General features: G+C 32.0%; 1 protein-coding gene across 1 annotated transcript; it reads left to right on the top strand.

The window, feature by feature from the left end:
* Nucleotides 1-24: 24 nt before the first annotated feature.
* LOC110370630 (uncharacterized) lies at nucleotides 25-16686 on the top strand. Its single transcript, XM_064038263.1, has 4 exons — nucleotides 25-845; nucleotides 974-1114; nucleotides 1390-1448; nucleotides 16509-16686. Exons 1-4 carry the CDS (start codon nucleotides 633-635, stop codon nucleotides 16684-16686), a joined length of 591 nt encoding a protein of 196 aa, XP_063894333.1. The 5' UTR covers nucleotides 25-632.
* The last annotated feature ends 1003 nt before the right edge of the window (nucleotides 16687-17689 follow it).

Below are 17689 nucleotides of genomic sequence, written 5' to 3' on the forward strand. Positions count from 1 at the left end.
TAGCATCCACAAATCGAGTTTTTTTAAAAAATGAAAGAAGATAGGTAATGATTGTAAAAATCACGCTAAGTGAGTAGGTACCTAATTGGTGGTAAAACCCTTTTAAATTGCAATACTTAGCGAATTAATAAACTTATTTATTTTTCCTTAATGAAGTAGTCAAGTTGCCTTACTAAATAGGATTTTCTTTCCTCTTTCCTTTGTCAGCCAAAAACCGATTGGCACACGAGGCAATAATTGTTTTCTATTGTCTTATTTACACGAATCAAGAACGTCATTCAATCATGATTCCATAGAACAGGTCATTTAAGTAAAGCGGGCTATACACGGTAGGTTGTATAATATTTGTACTAAGCTGACTTTACTTCCATTTACATAGCTGAGCTTTGCAGGGAAATCAATGCAAGTGTACTTATCCGTATTTTAGGTAAATAAAAGCCCTAAAGAGAGTAGAGCCAAAGTACTTAAGAACCTACATTAATACGTAGGAAGCTGAATCAATTACTTACCCACTTAATATTGTGTGCTCCCACCTTTATCGAAAGGATCATATTTTTTGTAGGTATATAAGTAATTGAAATCTTCAATAATGCGATTATTTTGTGCGTGACTGTTGTCCATTAGTTACTATAATGGCGTCATTGCTCCGGCGTAGTACGTTGTACTACAGCCAGTCGAGACAATTGCAAAAAAGTGCGGCGGCTAGTAATGTTCCTAGTGTTCCCAACTTTAATTTGAATGCAGAGAGGAAAGCCTTCCAGGCTGTATTGCCAGAAATCATAGACACTGTTGTAGGGGGACCTAAATTAACTGGTTTGCCTGATGTCAGAAGATGGATAAGACAGGTTAGTGGGTCACTAACTACTCGTGCAACATAGGATCAAAATCATGGCTGTCCTGGCAATTGCACTTTGTTTGAGATTTGGAATATATTTAAACTGTTTAAAATAAGTTTCTCATTAATATGTTACAGTTATTAGAATACACATTATGTGGAGGAAAACTAGGCAGAGGACTCATGGTGTCAGCTGGTTACCGAATGTTTGAAGAGCCAGAGTACTTCTCGGAAGAAACACAGCATTCAGCTCGTATTCTGGGATGGTGTATCGAAATGGTGAATATACCTTACAATATTTTACTAACTGTAAAAATATAAACTTATCTGAATCTTGAGTAGGGTTCCGAAAACCTGATTTTGGCACAATTGACTCACGGAGCTTCAAAATAAGTCTTAAGAACCAAGATTCATTTGGTATTTATTTATTGCAAAACGTATACCTATTGTTACAGATATCCATCCTTATCCTAGTTATACATCACCTACCCTGTTAGGGCCCTGGTAGCATTTTTTTTTTGCTATAAAAATTTATAGTTATGCCTTTCTGACAGTTGCAGACATCATATCTGATAGCGGATGACGTCATTGACGGAGCAACAGTTCGCCGCAAGTAGTTGGAAAATAGGGCATCCAGATCAGAGATCTGGATACCCTATTTTCCAACTCACATTTTAATCTTCTATTCACATATTATTTTAAGATAGCAGGCATGGCAGTAATAAGTGCCATCTTATTCGAATACTGTTACATAATTTCGAATACACTATCTATTCAAATATACCAATTGGAAACATTTTAATCTTCTATTCACATATTATTTTAAGATAGCAGGCATGGCAGTAATATTCATAAAAAAGATCATACTTATTGAATATGATAATATGGAATGCTCTCGCTATTGTCCATTGCGCTGCCTTATATACCTAGGTACGTAGTGCAGTGGCTATTTATTACATGTATAAGAATGAGTTAGCAATAAAAAAAATGTTATTATGAATTATTTTATTTTAAATATACAATCTTTGATATTTTTATAGTTGATATCTATTCATTACTACATAGGTACACTTATAATTATTTACATCAACTTTTTTAGAAAATTAAACATACATAAGTGGTAAACGGTAACGTCTATACATTTTAAATTATTAAATCTATACTCTTGGTTCGATGTCATCCTGAATTTTGGCAATTAATTCTCTCGTACTGGTATATATATCATCGTATAATATAGTTTTCACAACATGTTGAACACACACATCAGCCTCACAATTACACATCGGCTGTTCGGATTTTTGAAAACTGTCTGTATCATAGATTTCTATTTTTATTATTTTCGTTCCACGAGAAACAGGCTTCTTTATAAATTGATAGAATGTCTGATCTGTTTTTGATCTCTTGCGAGCGAGACCCAGCGTCTTCTGTCCAGTGGTTTGTTGGACTGGTTGATTCATGGGTACAAAATTGAAGAGATCCTCCGAGTCCTGAAATAACAATACAATATTAATTTAAGTTACACTACAAACGTTACGATTGAAATAAAGGCTTATGTGGAAATAATTAATGCCGTGATGCTACTTACTACTATTGTTAATATTAATACATTTTTAAATTGTTAGTGAATGTATTAAATTAACACTTACCGACATTCCGCAATTAAGTATATCAGTCTGATTCACTCTTCACCATCAGATTCAAAGATGAAATGGCTTTCAATTTATTATATCCCCCTTTTATATTTTTAAATTTAATTATTTCTTTTAATACATAGAGTTCAATATCGTATATTTTTGTTAGATGTTAATATCTATACAAAAATGGTATGGTGAAATTGAAACCGCAGACATTACGACGCCTAACATTTTATTGTTTATCGAAAATATATATCGACAAAATAATACCACTGTATTTTTGTTCACGGTTATTGTTTTCATACATTTTATTAAAATGATTTGGCAAGCAAAATCATGGTATGTTAATAGTATAATTATCAGCGTTAGCGAATTTGCAACGTAGCTGAATTCTTTTTAAGGAGACGGATCATAACAATTGATCAATATCAACATACAATTATTAAGCCTGGTTTTACCTGCTATTATTATTATAAAGATTAAAAATAAATAGTTTTTTGTTATTAATTTATTTTTTTAATAGCTTAGATGTACCTCTATGCTGGAATAAAACACAAGATTTACTTAATCGATCTGATTATTAGTAGGTACCTACAATTAGTGACCATCGATACGTTTTACGTTTTCATACAATTGTTCAACTTCTTCTATATTTCATAAAAACAAATAAGTTATCATAGTAATTGTGAAAAAATTATAAGATAAATACAAGCTTATTTTTACATACCGAAATATGACATTCTGACTAGTCATATCTCCATTCCTCCACATGTCTAGAAGTTGCATGCGAGCGTGCAAACCGCAGCGTTTGTACCATCGCATGACGTCAAAAACATTCAGTAAAAAACAACAATCTTCAAACTTTTTTTCTAAATATGAAATTCCCCTATTGTTTATTTAAGTATCTATATTCATCATTCGTCTACATTATCTATCTATGCATATAATAATCTACACTAATATTATATAGAGGAAAGATTTGTATTTTTGTATGTTTGTAACGAATAAACTCTAAAACTACTTAACCGATTTCGATGAAACTTGGCACACAGATAGACCATAACCTGGAATATGTATTTTATCTCAGTATTAAGTTACCGTGGGCGAAGCCATGGTTAAAAGCCATCTTATATAATAACACTAAGCTTAAAACCTTAACCGCTCAGATTTGTACGCTCGTGTGTGCAATTTTTGCAAGTATGCAGTTTTACAAATTTGGATTGAATCATGTGATTTTAGGCCTATAAAAACGCATAGCAAATTAGTCTCCGGTACAATTCCTCTCTGGAACGAATCCTCTCTACAACGGATCAACTCTCCGAGCTCCTGATCAAGCTACCTGTCTAAACACCTATCAAGAATGTGAGTATCTATTCATTATCATTTATCTAACTATTAAATGGTCAGAGCAATGTATTAGTTGATATATTCAAGTATTCGAATGTTGACCGTCAATATTGTGATGCAGGTTCGATTCCTGCACAGATCAAATATGCTAATTTGTGTTGAAAAAAAATGAAAACTAAGTACCAGTTACATAATTATTTTAATTTATTTCAACTATAACATAATGATAATTATGGCTGCTTAAGAAAGATTGGACAGTCGAGGGTTCTATTCTCGTAACGTTTCAAGTCTAACTGTGACATACATATAGTTCTAATAATCTGATCATTATTTCTTATCTCTGTAGCATAGATAGAATATTCTAGTTTGACGTTAGGACTATGTGTCTGTACCTATACCAAGCATTGTATTTGTTGTTCATCGATTTTTATAATTTTTTATATTAGATTTATACATAGAAATATTTAGAGATATAACGAAACCTAAATAAACACCTATACATATGTAGAAAATAAAATTATCGATTACAGTGCACTAATAATATATTATTTATACAGGTCGAAGCTACCCGCCAACGATCTCTTTCTCTCCAGCGACGATTCTGAAGCGGAGGTGAAGCCGAAGGGAAGTCGGAGGACAAGAAAATGAAGAGAGGCAAGTCGAGTGAAGGATCTAGCTCGAAAAAGTCCAAACCAACTATCTCCCCAATTTCTCCGCCAGCATGCGTTACGGCCAATGAATTATTCGGTGACGAAGACGATGACAAGAATGAATGCGTTAAGAGCTCTACCAAAACGGGTAATGTCCCACCTATACATTCTTATTTTACGAAAAGGCTGCGGAAGGGCTATTCTCGGCAAATTAGTGAGACGAAAGAAGGAAAATATTACGTCGAGTTAAAAATATATGATGTCGAAGAAATAAAAAAAATTATGCCGATAAATAGATGGCGGCATGCTATTACTACTATAAAAACTAAACTGGATGAAGATAAGGAGTCTTGGCGCCATATAAAAGACTTCATCTTAGCGACCCAAAAAGATTTTAAGAATTGTCCGCTGTCGTACTTAGGATCCTACGAAACTTAACGATTTAACCTATTGTTAATCAATTTATTATTCCTGTACACATTTTTATATTAGGTACGTGATGCATAGTTATATCTCTATATACAATATAATAATATTTATCCCAGCATTAGCTTTAATTCATAGGGTAATTCAATGTATTTTTGGTTATTTCATTATATTTTATAATTATTATCATTGTTTTTTTTCTTTGTTTCACAGCTTCTACACACCTCACTAATAAGTCAAGATCTAGAAAAATAAACTGTGACAAATGTAAAATATTAATTCCTGAAAATCAGTATTCCTATCATATGAGAACTAATATACACAAAGCAAACTGTTTATTGAATACCAAGTTCGCAAATATTCATATTATTGCGACAGCATTCAATAACAGAATAATGACATACAGATTGAATGTCACTCAGGAAGACGAGTACCTCGGTCTAGAGGCGTTTCTGAGTGATCACCAAACCAATATAGCAGAATTGATTACTATGTCACTAAATAAACACAACTGCATAAAAGTTAATTTCGAATTGTTTGCATATTTTATGCTACCAACTTTAGAAGAAAAGCAGCTAAAGTCATTTAATACCAAGTACAATATTATTTATAACAACACTGATTTGAATGAATTATTAACTAAAGTAATGAATGCATTGAACGAGAAATTAACAGAGTTCCAACACTGTCAATCTGGTTGGACGTTTGTTTCTATGAGTCATCTCGAAATTAATATAAATAAGTATTCACCTATGAGAGGTGGATCTTATATAGATTTACCACCAGCTATTAAACATTCTAGAAGTTGCATTAATATAAAAAATGAAGATGATTGTTGTTTTCTATGGAGTATAGTTGCTGGATTATATCCAGCGAAAAATAACGTGTGCAGAACAAGTTCATATCCTCATTATTCTTCGGTTTTAAATATAGAAGGAATGTCATTCCCACCCACAATCAATGATATTAAACAGTTTGAGAAAAACAATCCAAATATGAGTGTAAATATATATGGTTTGCAAAATAATATTGTAACTGGACCTCTTTATGTATCGAAGCATAAGAGAGAACATCATTTTAATTTACTATATATTGAAAACAATACTGTTGGACACTACTGTTTAATTAAAGATCTTATACGTCTTGTACGACGTCAAGTAACTCATTATAAAGGTAAAGTTTATTTATGTGATGCATGTTTACAATTTTTCAGTAGCGAAACAAGATACAAGTCTCATAACTGTTCTAAGATATTGTCTATTTTGCCTGAAAAAAAATCTATATTGAAATTTAAACATTTTGAGAGGCAGCAGAAAATTAATTTCATCATTTATGCTGACTTCGAATGTATGTTAATTGACTGTAATGAAAGTAACTCTTTAAACACTCGGAAACTAAAGACACATCAACCTTCATGTTTTGCTTATTATATCTGTTGTGCACATAATAATGAATTAAATAAGTATGTGTCATACAGAGGTGCAGATTGTGCGGAAGTATTTGTTAAATATTTAATAAGAGATGCTAAACGTATACATAGAAGTAATAAAAAGTCTATGACTCCATTAACAACTGAGCAAGAGATGAATTATCAGAACTCGAATACATGTCACATATGTAAACAACTATTGCTTAATGACAAAGTCCGAGATCATGATCATATTACCTCAGAGTACCGTGGGGCAGCGCACTCCCATTGTAATTTGATGTATAGAGTTTGTTCATTCATTCCTGTCGTCTTTCATAATTTGTCTGGATATGACTCACATTTATTCATTCAAGAGTTAGCAAAGTATGAAGGTACTATTAACATAATACCGAAAACTAAAGAAAAATACCTCTCAATAACGAAAGTAATAAAGACAGAAAAATATAATCATCCTATTCAGATAAAATTTATTGATTCTTTTCAATTTCTTAGTTCTAGCTTAGATGCATTGAGTGATAGTTTATCAGAAAACGATTTTTTAAACTTATCAAGAGAGTTTGGCGATAAAAGAAAATTTGATCTAATGAGAAAAAAGGGTATTTATCCTTATGATTATATCGATTCTTGGTCCAAATTTGATGAGACGCAACTTCCATCAAAGTATCATTTCTATAACAGTTTGTGTAAGAAGCATATAACTGATGAAGAATATTTACACGCTCAAACAGTTTGGAATGTTTTTAACGTTAAATCTCTTGGTGAATATACAGATTTATACATAAAATGTGATGTGCTTTTACTATGTGACATATTCGAAAAATTTAGAGAAACAAGCTTACATTACTATAAGTTAGATCCAGCTTATTATGTTACTTCACCGAGCTTAAGCTGGGATGCAATGCTTCTATATACTGACACTGAACTGGAGTTAATAAGTGACTTGCAAATGTATGAGTTATTAGAAAAAGGAATTCGCGGTGGGCTGGCACAGTGTTCTCGACGTCATGCTGAAGCAAATAATAAATACTTACCACATTTTAACGAGTCAGAACCAAGCAGTTATTTAATATACCTTGATTGTAATAATCTGTATGGCTATGCTATGATGAAGAAACTTCCTATCTCAGAATTCAAATTTTTAACTCTCGAAGAAATTAGCAACTTTGATGTAATTACTATCTCTGATGATAATGATTACGGTTATATTTTGGAAGTAGACCTGATTTATCCGAACTATTTACATAACAAACATAAAGATTTACCTTTTGCAGTTGAAAAATTAGTACCACCTTATGGAAAATCAGCAAAATTGATTGCGAATCTTTATGATAAGCATCATTATGTGATTCATTACGTGCACTTAAAAGAGTGTTTAAAAAATGGTCTGATTTTAAAAAAGATTCATTGCATACTTAGCTTTAGACAAGAATGTTTTCTCAAAAAATACATCGATCTCAATACTAGACTTCGACAAAATTCCAAAACTGCATTTGAAAAGGACTTTTTTAAATTATTGAATAATGCGATTTTCGGAAAAACTATTGAAAATAAGCGCAAGCAAGCTGATGTTAAATTAGTAACAAAATGGAGAGATACCACCAATAAAACAAACAAACATCTTGATGCTGAAAAATTGTTAGCTAAACCAAACTTAAAAAGTGTATCAATATTTTCAGATAATTTTATAGCTGTAGAATTATATCATGAAAAAGTTGTTTTAGATAGACCGATTTATATCGGATTCACAGTTTTGGAATATTCTAAGCAACACTTATACCAGTTTCATTATGATTTTATAAAGAAAAAATATGGAAATAATGCAAAGTTATGCTATACTGATACTGATAGTTTGTTATATTTAATATATACAACTGATTTTTATCAAGATATGCATGATGATCTTACCAAGTTCGATACTAGTAATTTTGCAGTAAATAATCCTTATCACATACCACAAACTAATGCAAAAGTTCCCGGATTATGGAAACATGAGATGGGTGATGATTTAATTATAGAATTTGTCGGTCTACGAGCTAAATTATATTTTATAAACAGTCTCAAAACTCAAATTAAAAAAGCTAAAGGTGTTTCCAAATCTATCACAAATAATCTAAAATTGAATGATTACAGCAATGTTCTGTTAACCGATAAAGCGCTAAGATGTAAAATGAATATGATAAAATCAATTAAACATGTTTTGTACTCCCAACAAGTAGATAAACAAGTTTTAGATAGAAACGATGATAAAATTCAAGTACTACAAGATCAAATTCACACATTACCCTGGGGTCATTGTGATTCTATGTTTTTAGATTATTCCAGTGATACGTAATCTATGACTATGTATACGTTTAGTATCTATTAATATTATTAGTGATAATTATAAATAAATTTATGCTACTTTCATGTATGTAATGTGTATAGAAAGATGTAAGAATAATTCTTTAAGAATAAGTAATGTACTATAAACGAATATATTACGCTACTATTATGAGTGAATGTATACGCTATGATGAACATTTATAATAAAATGATATTTCTTAAACAAATTGACTTTTATTCAAACGTATTCAACTTCCTAAACGTTATCATCAAATTGAAGTTTATGCTTATTCTATCATGAGGTTCATGTAGTAACGAGTATATAAGTGTACGTTAGGTGGAAATAAGATTAATATACAATATGAAGTTGATCAAACAACCCATATCTCTCAATGTTAATAATATAAGATTAAGTGACTCTGTTCACCACATCAGACATAGCGCTTTACTGCCAAATACTATTCGCTGTATAATATGTGGCCCATCAAACTGTGGTAAAACGAATGTTATGATCAGTTTGCTGCTGCATGAAAATGGGCTCAAATTTAAAAATCTTTATCTTTACTCTAAAACTTCTTTTCAACCAAAATACCGTTTCTTGATCGAAGTATTAAAAAGGGTACCACAGATTAACTTTTATGAGTTCAATAATAACAACGATGTAATTTCTCCGAGTGAAGCCTTAACAAATTCTGTATTTATATTTGATGATGTTGCTTGTGAAAATCAAATAAATATTCGCAATTATTTCTGTATGGGTAGGCATAAACAAATAGATTGTTTCTATTTGTCTCAAACCTATTCTAAAATTCCAAAACAACTGTTGCGTGACAATGTTAATTTTCTTATTATATTCAAACAAGATGATGTAAATTTAAAGCATATTTATGAAGAGCATGTTAGTTCTGATTTACAATGGAAAGAGTTCAGAAATATTTGTCAAACTGTTTGGAGTAAACCTTATAATTTTCTATTGATTAATAAAGAATCGTCATTAAATAATGGAAGGTACAGACAGAATTTTGACATGTTTTTTAAATTTGACTGACTGTTTACATGTGCATATAAGTAATTTCCATGTAAAATCAAATTCAGTATAATTTGTTCCTTAGCTGAATGCAGTTGTTATAATAGATAATTATAACATGGAGAAAAATATTAAAATAGAATTAATGAAGTCTGTAAACTCCATAAAGAATAAAATAAAACAAATGAAGGATCAGGAACACTCAATGAATTTGTCAATTGATAAAATGCTAAAACCTGTCACAGATCCTCTTAAAACCCTAGTTGATTCGAATAAAACAATAGAAAAAACACAAAATTTAGAAAATACACTCTCTAATTTTGAAGACATGGAATTGAGTGATATTAATACTAGCTCATCTACAAAGTTTGAAGAATGCTACAATCCAGAACCGAATTCTGTGCAGTCCGTTAAAAAGTCTCCCCAGACGGAATTATTAGAAGATTTAGAAATATCATTAGAGGGTCATGATATCCATGATATTTATGAAGGGGTAAATATACCATTTGGAATAAGAAGTGCAAACAAAAAATTACTAATGGGTAATTCAATAGTTTCATTTTCTAAAATAGATAGTGTGAATGATGATAATGTCATTTTAATTAAAATTGGTGATAAAACCTACAATTTAACCCCTGGTTTAAAAGAACTTTTACTTCGAAGAAAACCAGATTTGAAACTAATATCGAGCAAAGATAAACTTGTCTACAAGGATATGTTGCATTATACAAATGCACATAAGAGAGATTTCAACCCTAATGGACAAATTAGAGGCGATAAAGGTATAAAATATCGTGAAATAATTAAACCATTGTTTTCTGAATCGTTAAACAGTAATACTGTTACTAAATTTGGAGGAAGCTTACCAACGCTAAAGAAATACAAAAATAATACTGACTTAGTATATTGGGATGATCCTAACGAATTGGTTGACAGATTGCAACTATTAATTGCTTCCCGAGATGCTGGTAATACAAACCATGATAATGAAATTTTATCAATAATCGAAGAATTAAAAGAAGCTGATATAATTAAATAATAAATAGTCATAATAATATGATTTTTATTCAGTATAATAGCTGAGTTCGAGACAAGTATACTGAATTGTGAACATGAGCAAAGCTGACGTGGTAAACGAAATTCATAAAAATGCAAGGGTGAACTATCCACGAAGACGTGTTATCATGAAAGATATAGATGACTTGTGGCAAGCAGACTTAATTGATATGCAATCAATTTCAAAAGAAAATAAAAATTACAAATATATTCTTGCCGTTATTGATACATTTTCGAAATATGCTTGGACCTTTCCTATGAGAAGTAAAACCAAAGAAGATGTGTGTAACTCTTTCAAAACTTTGTTGGATAAAGGGCGTGTTCCTAAAAATCTGCAAACGGATAATGGAACAGAATTTTATAATAACAAATTTCAGAAGCTTATGACATCGTATCATATTAACCATTATTCAACCTTCTCAACAAAAAAGGCTTCAATAGTTGAACGATTTATCAGGACATTGAAATCTAAAGTCTATAAGGAATTTAGTTTAAAAGGCAATTACAATTGGGTAAATAATACCCTCAACGATGTTATTTACAAATACAACCACACTCACCATCGTACTATTAATGAAATCCCTGCTAATGTGGACAATAATAATAAAAAAACGATATTAGAAAGGTATTTAAAGTTGCTAAAAAATGATAATTTAAAAACCAAGTACAAAGTAGGTGATTATGTGCGTATCAGTAAATACAAAGGAACATTTGAAAAAGGTTATACTCCCAACTGGTCAACAGAAATATTTAAAATCCGTAAAATACAAAATACAACTCCTATAACTTACTTAATCGAAGATACTATCAGAGGTCAGCCTATTTTAGGTGCATTTTATACACAAGAACTTCAAAAAACAAAACATCCCAATGTATATCTAGTCGAGAAAGTTCTCAGAAGAAAAGGTAGTAGAGTTTTAGTAAAATGGCTAGGTTTGTCTTCAGCTGAAAGCAGTTGGATTGATAAATCGAATGTTATATTATAAATAAAATAATATTAATAACAAACTCGAATCGCATAACTATTTATTAAATTATTCAAACCGGAACCATCAGTCTTATAATGTGTTTTGGAGAGAGCAGTCTTCTCAATTGGCTTATTAATAATTTACCATTTGAATTACATTTACCAGGATATAATTACTGTGGTCCTGGTACTAAATTAATAAAAAGACTTGCACAAGGAGATAACGGTGTAAATAAGTTGGACGAATATTGCAAAGATCACGATATTGCATATCACAAGTCATCAAACTTAAAGGATCGACATAAGGCTGATTTAATTTTGTTAAAAATGGCAAAACAGCGAGCGGTTGCTTCCGATGCCAGTACAGGAGAAAAACTCGCGGCACGCTTAGTAAGTAAGGCTATATCGGCAAAAATTAAAACTGGTTCTGGTTTGCGCAAAAAGCGTTCTCCCAAAGTTACATCTGGAAAAGGATTAAAAAGCAAATTAAAAACTGTTATTACAAAAGCAAAAAGACACATAAAAAAATTAAAACCTAAGACCAAGAAAATGGCTATAGAATTAGCTATTGCCGCTACCAGAGAATTAGCTAATGATTCATCGATTAAGCTCCCTCGCGTTATTCCTATTCCAAAAACTGGGGGAGTACTACCTCTGATTCCTATTTTTGCGGGATTATCAGCGGCGGGAGCTTTAGCAGGCGGTGCAGCTGGTATTGCTAAAACCATAAATGAATTTAAAATGGCTAAAAAGCTGTACGAGGAATCGAGGAGACATAATGAAAAAATGGAAGCTTTATGTATTGGGAAAGGACTACACCTTAAACCACATAAAAGTGGTCTGGGAATTTTCATATTAAAAGAAAAAAACTAAGATATCGGCTACCCAAACGGGCCTTAACTAACTTTGACATTTTAAAGTATGGAAATAGAATTCCTTATTTTAGAGGTGTCTTTATGAGAGATGAGCTCCCTAAATATCCATATAAAAAAGAATGTGGAGTTATTAATTTAGATAGTTCTAAAAATCCTGGTTCTCATTGGGTAGCCTATGCAAAATATAATGATTATGTTGAGTATTTCGACAGTTACGGGAATCTTAAGCCACCAAAGGAATTTGTAAAATATGTAGGTTCTAACATTCAATATAATTATGAAAATATACAACGTGATCACCCCTTCAACTGTGGACATCTTTGTTTACACTTCTTAAACAATTTTTGGTCAACGAAGCAATAAAATGAACAGGATCTTTCATAACAGTCCAGTATATAAGCATGTCTACTACGGTTACCATCTCTGGGAATAAATCAGAACTGGTCTCGTATTTTCAACCACCTCTTCATTTATCTGATCAATACGAGTGCGGTTTACTATACTTTTCAGTATTTAATTCAAGACCAGATATTTCAGTTAAAACTAGTAATCTGTCTGTGATCAAAATTGAATGTGATCTTGTGTACGGTTCATACTGCAACGGATTACCAACACATTTTATTCATGAATTTGTATCAGATACTGCTCTAAGTCATGGTTATATAGAGATACCACAAAACGTTATTTACTTTCCAGTGAACAAAAATATAATTTCATCCATATCTGTTAAAATTGTTGATCAATTTGGTCACTGTATTAACTTCGAAGAAGAATATATTCAGTTACGTCTGCACTTAAGAAAAACAAAATGATAGTATATTATAAAAGCACTCCAGTAAAAATAAATCGGTTTATTTCTTCTGCGACCGCTAAGGCGCAAAGACGTAATACAAAAATTAAGAAACTGACTAAAGCAAATAAAGATTTTCTTAAAGCTCTGGGTTTTAAAGTATGAATATGCTACAGATTACTGAATTACCGCATTTCGACAGTTCGATTGAAAGTTATGAAATCCATTCGTACAATCCCTACAATAACAGCTTTAGAGAAAACGATGAAATCAGAATCCCCATACATCAGCAAGATATATACGTGCTACCATCAGCCAGTTCAATTTACATCGAAGGACAGGCAAGGCTGTTCGGTAAAGATGGGAATCCGATCAAGAAAACTGTTACGTTCACTAATAACCCTGTTATGTCTTTGTTTCAAGACATCAGATACGAAATGAATGGTATCGAAATAGACCGTGTTAAATATTCAGGAATTACGTCAACAATAAAATCATACATTTCATTAAATGAAGCAGAAAATAAAGTTGCAGCCTTATGGGGTTGGAATTTAGCGGGATTCCAAAATGACGGACATTTTAGTGCTGTGATACCATTGAATAAGATTTTAGGGTTTGCAGAAGATTACAATAAAATTGTGATAAATTGTAAACACGAACTTATTTTGAGTAGAAGCAACTCTAACTTAAATAGTGTTATTCTCACTGATGATGTTGTTAATTTTCAAATAGATATACAAAGAGTCCAATGGAGGGTGCCACATATAAAAGTATCAGATCGAGAACGACTAACACTTTTAAAACATTTAGAAAGAGATAAACCTATTCAGATGGCTTTTAGAAATTGGGATTTATATGAATATCCCTTGCTACCTAAAACTACAAAGCATTCTTGGTCAGTTAAAACAGCTTCACAATTGGAAAAGCCTAGATATGTTATATTTTGCTTGCAAACTAATAGGAGAAATAATAGGACTAAAGACAGTTCACTATTCGATCATTGTGAAGTGACCAACGTAACACTCTTTTTGAATTCGCAATATTATCCCTACGAACCTTTGAGTTTAAAGTTTTCTGAGAACAAGTACAGTATATTATATGAAATGTATGTGAAATTTCGTCAGTCGTATTACAACAGTCCTGTTGACCCATTGCTAGATCTAACAGATTTTAAAGAAAAGGCTCCCCTTTTCATCTTAGATTGCTCAAGACAAAACGATAGTTTAAAAACCGGTCCAGTGGACGTGCGGTTAGAAGTTGAATGTTCCACACCAATACCAGATAAGACAACTGCGTATTGTTTGATTATAAACGATCGACTTGTGGAATACAAACCTCTCAGCAACATAGTGCGCAGGTTATCATGATTGCTGTTGTTGATATTCAAGGATTTAGAACAGAAGCAGGTGAATTTATATTAAAAGAAATCGCTATATTGTGTAACAAAAAACTACAAGTGTTTTTAGTTAAGCCACCATTTCCATTTAAAAATTTAACGGAATCTGAAAAGAAGGTAGTTCTTTGGATTCAACGTAACAAAAAGATATACTGGAGTGAAGGATTTGTACCTTATTCCAATTACCAGACTTTGGTTTCCGATATATTAAGAGATAAATGTGTTTATGTTAAAGGTTCAGAAAAAGTTTTATGGTTAAAGCATATTTTAGAAAATAGTAATAGTAATATATTTAATTTAGAAGATAAGGGTTGTTCTAGTTTAGTACATTTATATGATCAATATAAACATTCGCAAGATTTGTATAATTGTATTTATCATAACTCTGTATGTGCTTTAAAAAATATATTGTGTTTAAATAAATGGTGTCATGATAATAAAATTTTTATGAAATAAAAAAAAAAACTTGTTTAATTTTTTATAATATGTTTACTATCTCTCCCAATCCTGTACAATCACGTTTATAAATTGCTTGCAGCATTAAAGCAATGCCATTTTATGTTTATAATTATTAGCATCAAGAACTAGTACTAAATAAATAAAATATGTTTCAAACTGAATATAAACCTCGATATGATATGTATAATGCATACAAAATACGTGAATTATCCTTTAATTATTACTGGGGGACGAATAATTCGAAGAAAAGATTAGTGATGGAAATGGCTGATGCTGGATTCTTTTATTACGGAAATAATCCATATGATAAAGCAGCATGTTTTTCATGTGGAGGTGTTATAGAAGATTGGGAAATTTATGATGATCCTTGGATGCAGCATGCTATAAATTTTCCACAGTGTTTTTATTTGAACGCTGTGAAAGGGGGGGAATATGTCAATAAGTGGCAAAACATCATCAAGAATTGTGTTAGTGAGAAATCTTTCATGTTGCATATATGGAAGCGCATCCAATGAATGATGTCACACAATATATGTCTCATTAATGTAAACAAAGTGCATGAAGCGGTTCGCTATTTTGTTACATATTCGACGACACGTTTGGCTTAATGGTTAAGACCCTGGTCAACTGAGTGCAATATTATAACACGTTCTTTAACCACAAAGACAAAGTGTCGTGGGTTCAATTCCCACACAGACAAGTTGATATTAGTTCTGGTCTGGTTTTTTGTTTGAGTTTAGATGAAGTTTTCACAATAACATTTAATTTAACCGCTGAATATTATGATCAAGAAACAGATTAAAATAATATGTTAGTAGAAGATTTAAATATTATGATCAAGAACAGATCAAAGAAACAGATGAACGCATAATATTGACACATTTTTGTACGGCCGGTCACCATCACACCGATGACATCCACTCGTGAGTCCGCAAAAGTAGAATGTTTCAACGACCTTGCTTGCAAAAGTACACTTTGAGAGAACGAAGGTTATGTTGAAAGTAGCTGTCAACTGTTATTCCTAATAAAGAAAAGATTCTTAAATATGTACTCCGCGGTGATAAAATGATTAAAATAAACGTTGAGATTTTAAAAGCTGTTTTTTTTTTTGTTTCCAATTGGTATATTTGAATAGATAGTGTATTCGAAATTATGTAACAGTATTCGAATAAGATGGCACTTATTACTGCCATGCCTGCTATCTTAAAATAATATGTGAATAGAAGATTAAAATGTGGAAAATAGGGTATCCAGATCTCTGATCTGGATGCCCTATTTTCCAACTACTGCCGCAGTAAGCCCTGCTGGCATCTGCGACCAAATGTCGGGATCTCTGCAGTAAAGGACTTCGTACTTATACAACAGTGTATTATGGAAATGCTGGACACAGTTTTCGGGAAGACGCCCATTTATTTGGACCTGTTACGTTATTTTAGTGAGGTAAGTTGTAAGAAGAATTACACAGACATGTAAAGATAGGATGAACATTAGCTCCTGAATATCTTAGGCATGTATTTAACGCGGCGACTAAGTAAAACGAATATAGGTTTAAAAAAATAATAGAGTGGGTACCATTTATAATGGGTTGGCAGCTAAAAAGGAGTATCATAATAAGTAAAAGGTAGCATATTAATATATCAGTTATGAGGTCCGTTTTAATTTAAACTAGCATCAAGTTTTTCTTTTGGCAACTGAATTAATATCTAAGCGAAAACTTAATGATGACAATAAAATAGAAAATGGGCATTCATAAATAATACAAATCAGGTTCTATTTAAAATTGTTTGGATGAAGAATAAATATAAACTAGCTCCTATTATAAATATATTGTGCGACTTTTTAATAGCTTTAAATAAAGTCTAAAATGGCATGAAGAAAAAATATTTTGCGGCTGTTATTTTCAAAATTATAGGTGAATAGCATGGAAGTAAGCATGCAACATGCAGCAAGCATGACTTCTGTCACGGCTCCGGCGCTGCGGGGCTCCGGCGGTCCCATGCGAGCTTATCGTCGCAGATAGTTTTCACGCTCACCACCGCAGCTTCGGCTTGCTGGCCGGCACTGTGCTGGCCAGCCTCAGCCGCGGCGGCGCGAGCGTTAAAACAACCTGCGCCTCAGCTCGCAGGCCGCCTCGCCCCTCCGCGCCTACGCGGTTTTTAATTGCACTCTAGGGGTAGGGCAGATAAGACTACGTGGAGTCGGTTTTGCAGCGATTCGTTTTCGTCACTAACTTAAATTTTTAATACAATGTTTTTTTAATTGAAGGTTATAAATGGCAATATGCTAAATAAAATGAATCCAAATTAAATTCTACCATCTTCATAGTGCGCCAAGTGAGATAATACCACCGCACCTTCCGCCGTTTTCATGAAATTATGATACACAATATTAATAATTAACTCTTATTCATTTTTACTGTACTCCTTTTAATATTTAGCGCTATCCACAAAGCGAAGCCTGAAACTGGGTTTTTAAT

The sequence above is a fragment of the Helicoverpa armigera genome, chromosome 15 (genome assembly GCF_030705265.1).
Source record: "Helicoverpa armigera isolate CAAS_96S chromosome 15, ASM3070526v1, whole genome shotgun sequence".
Classification (NCBI taxonomy): Eukaryota; Metazoa; Arthropoda; class Insecta; order Lepidoptera; family Noctuidae; genus Helicoverpa; species Helicoverpa armigera.

Excerpts from the sequence above, each read along its gene's own strand:
- LOC110370630 (XM_064038263.1), top strand. The coding sequence starts at position 633 with ATGGCGTCATTGCTCCGGCGTAGTACGTTGTACTACAGCCAGTCGAGA. Across the intron at positions 1,115-1,389 it reads TGGGATGGTGTATCGAAATG|TTGCAGACATCATATCTGAT; the intron begins GTGAATATACCT and ends CCTTTCTGACAG. Across the intron at positions 1,449-16,508 it reads GGAGCAACAGTTCGCCGCAA|TAAGCCCTGCTGGCATCTGC; the intron begins GTAGTTGGAAAA and ends CTACTGCCGCAG.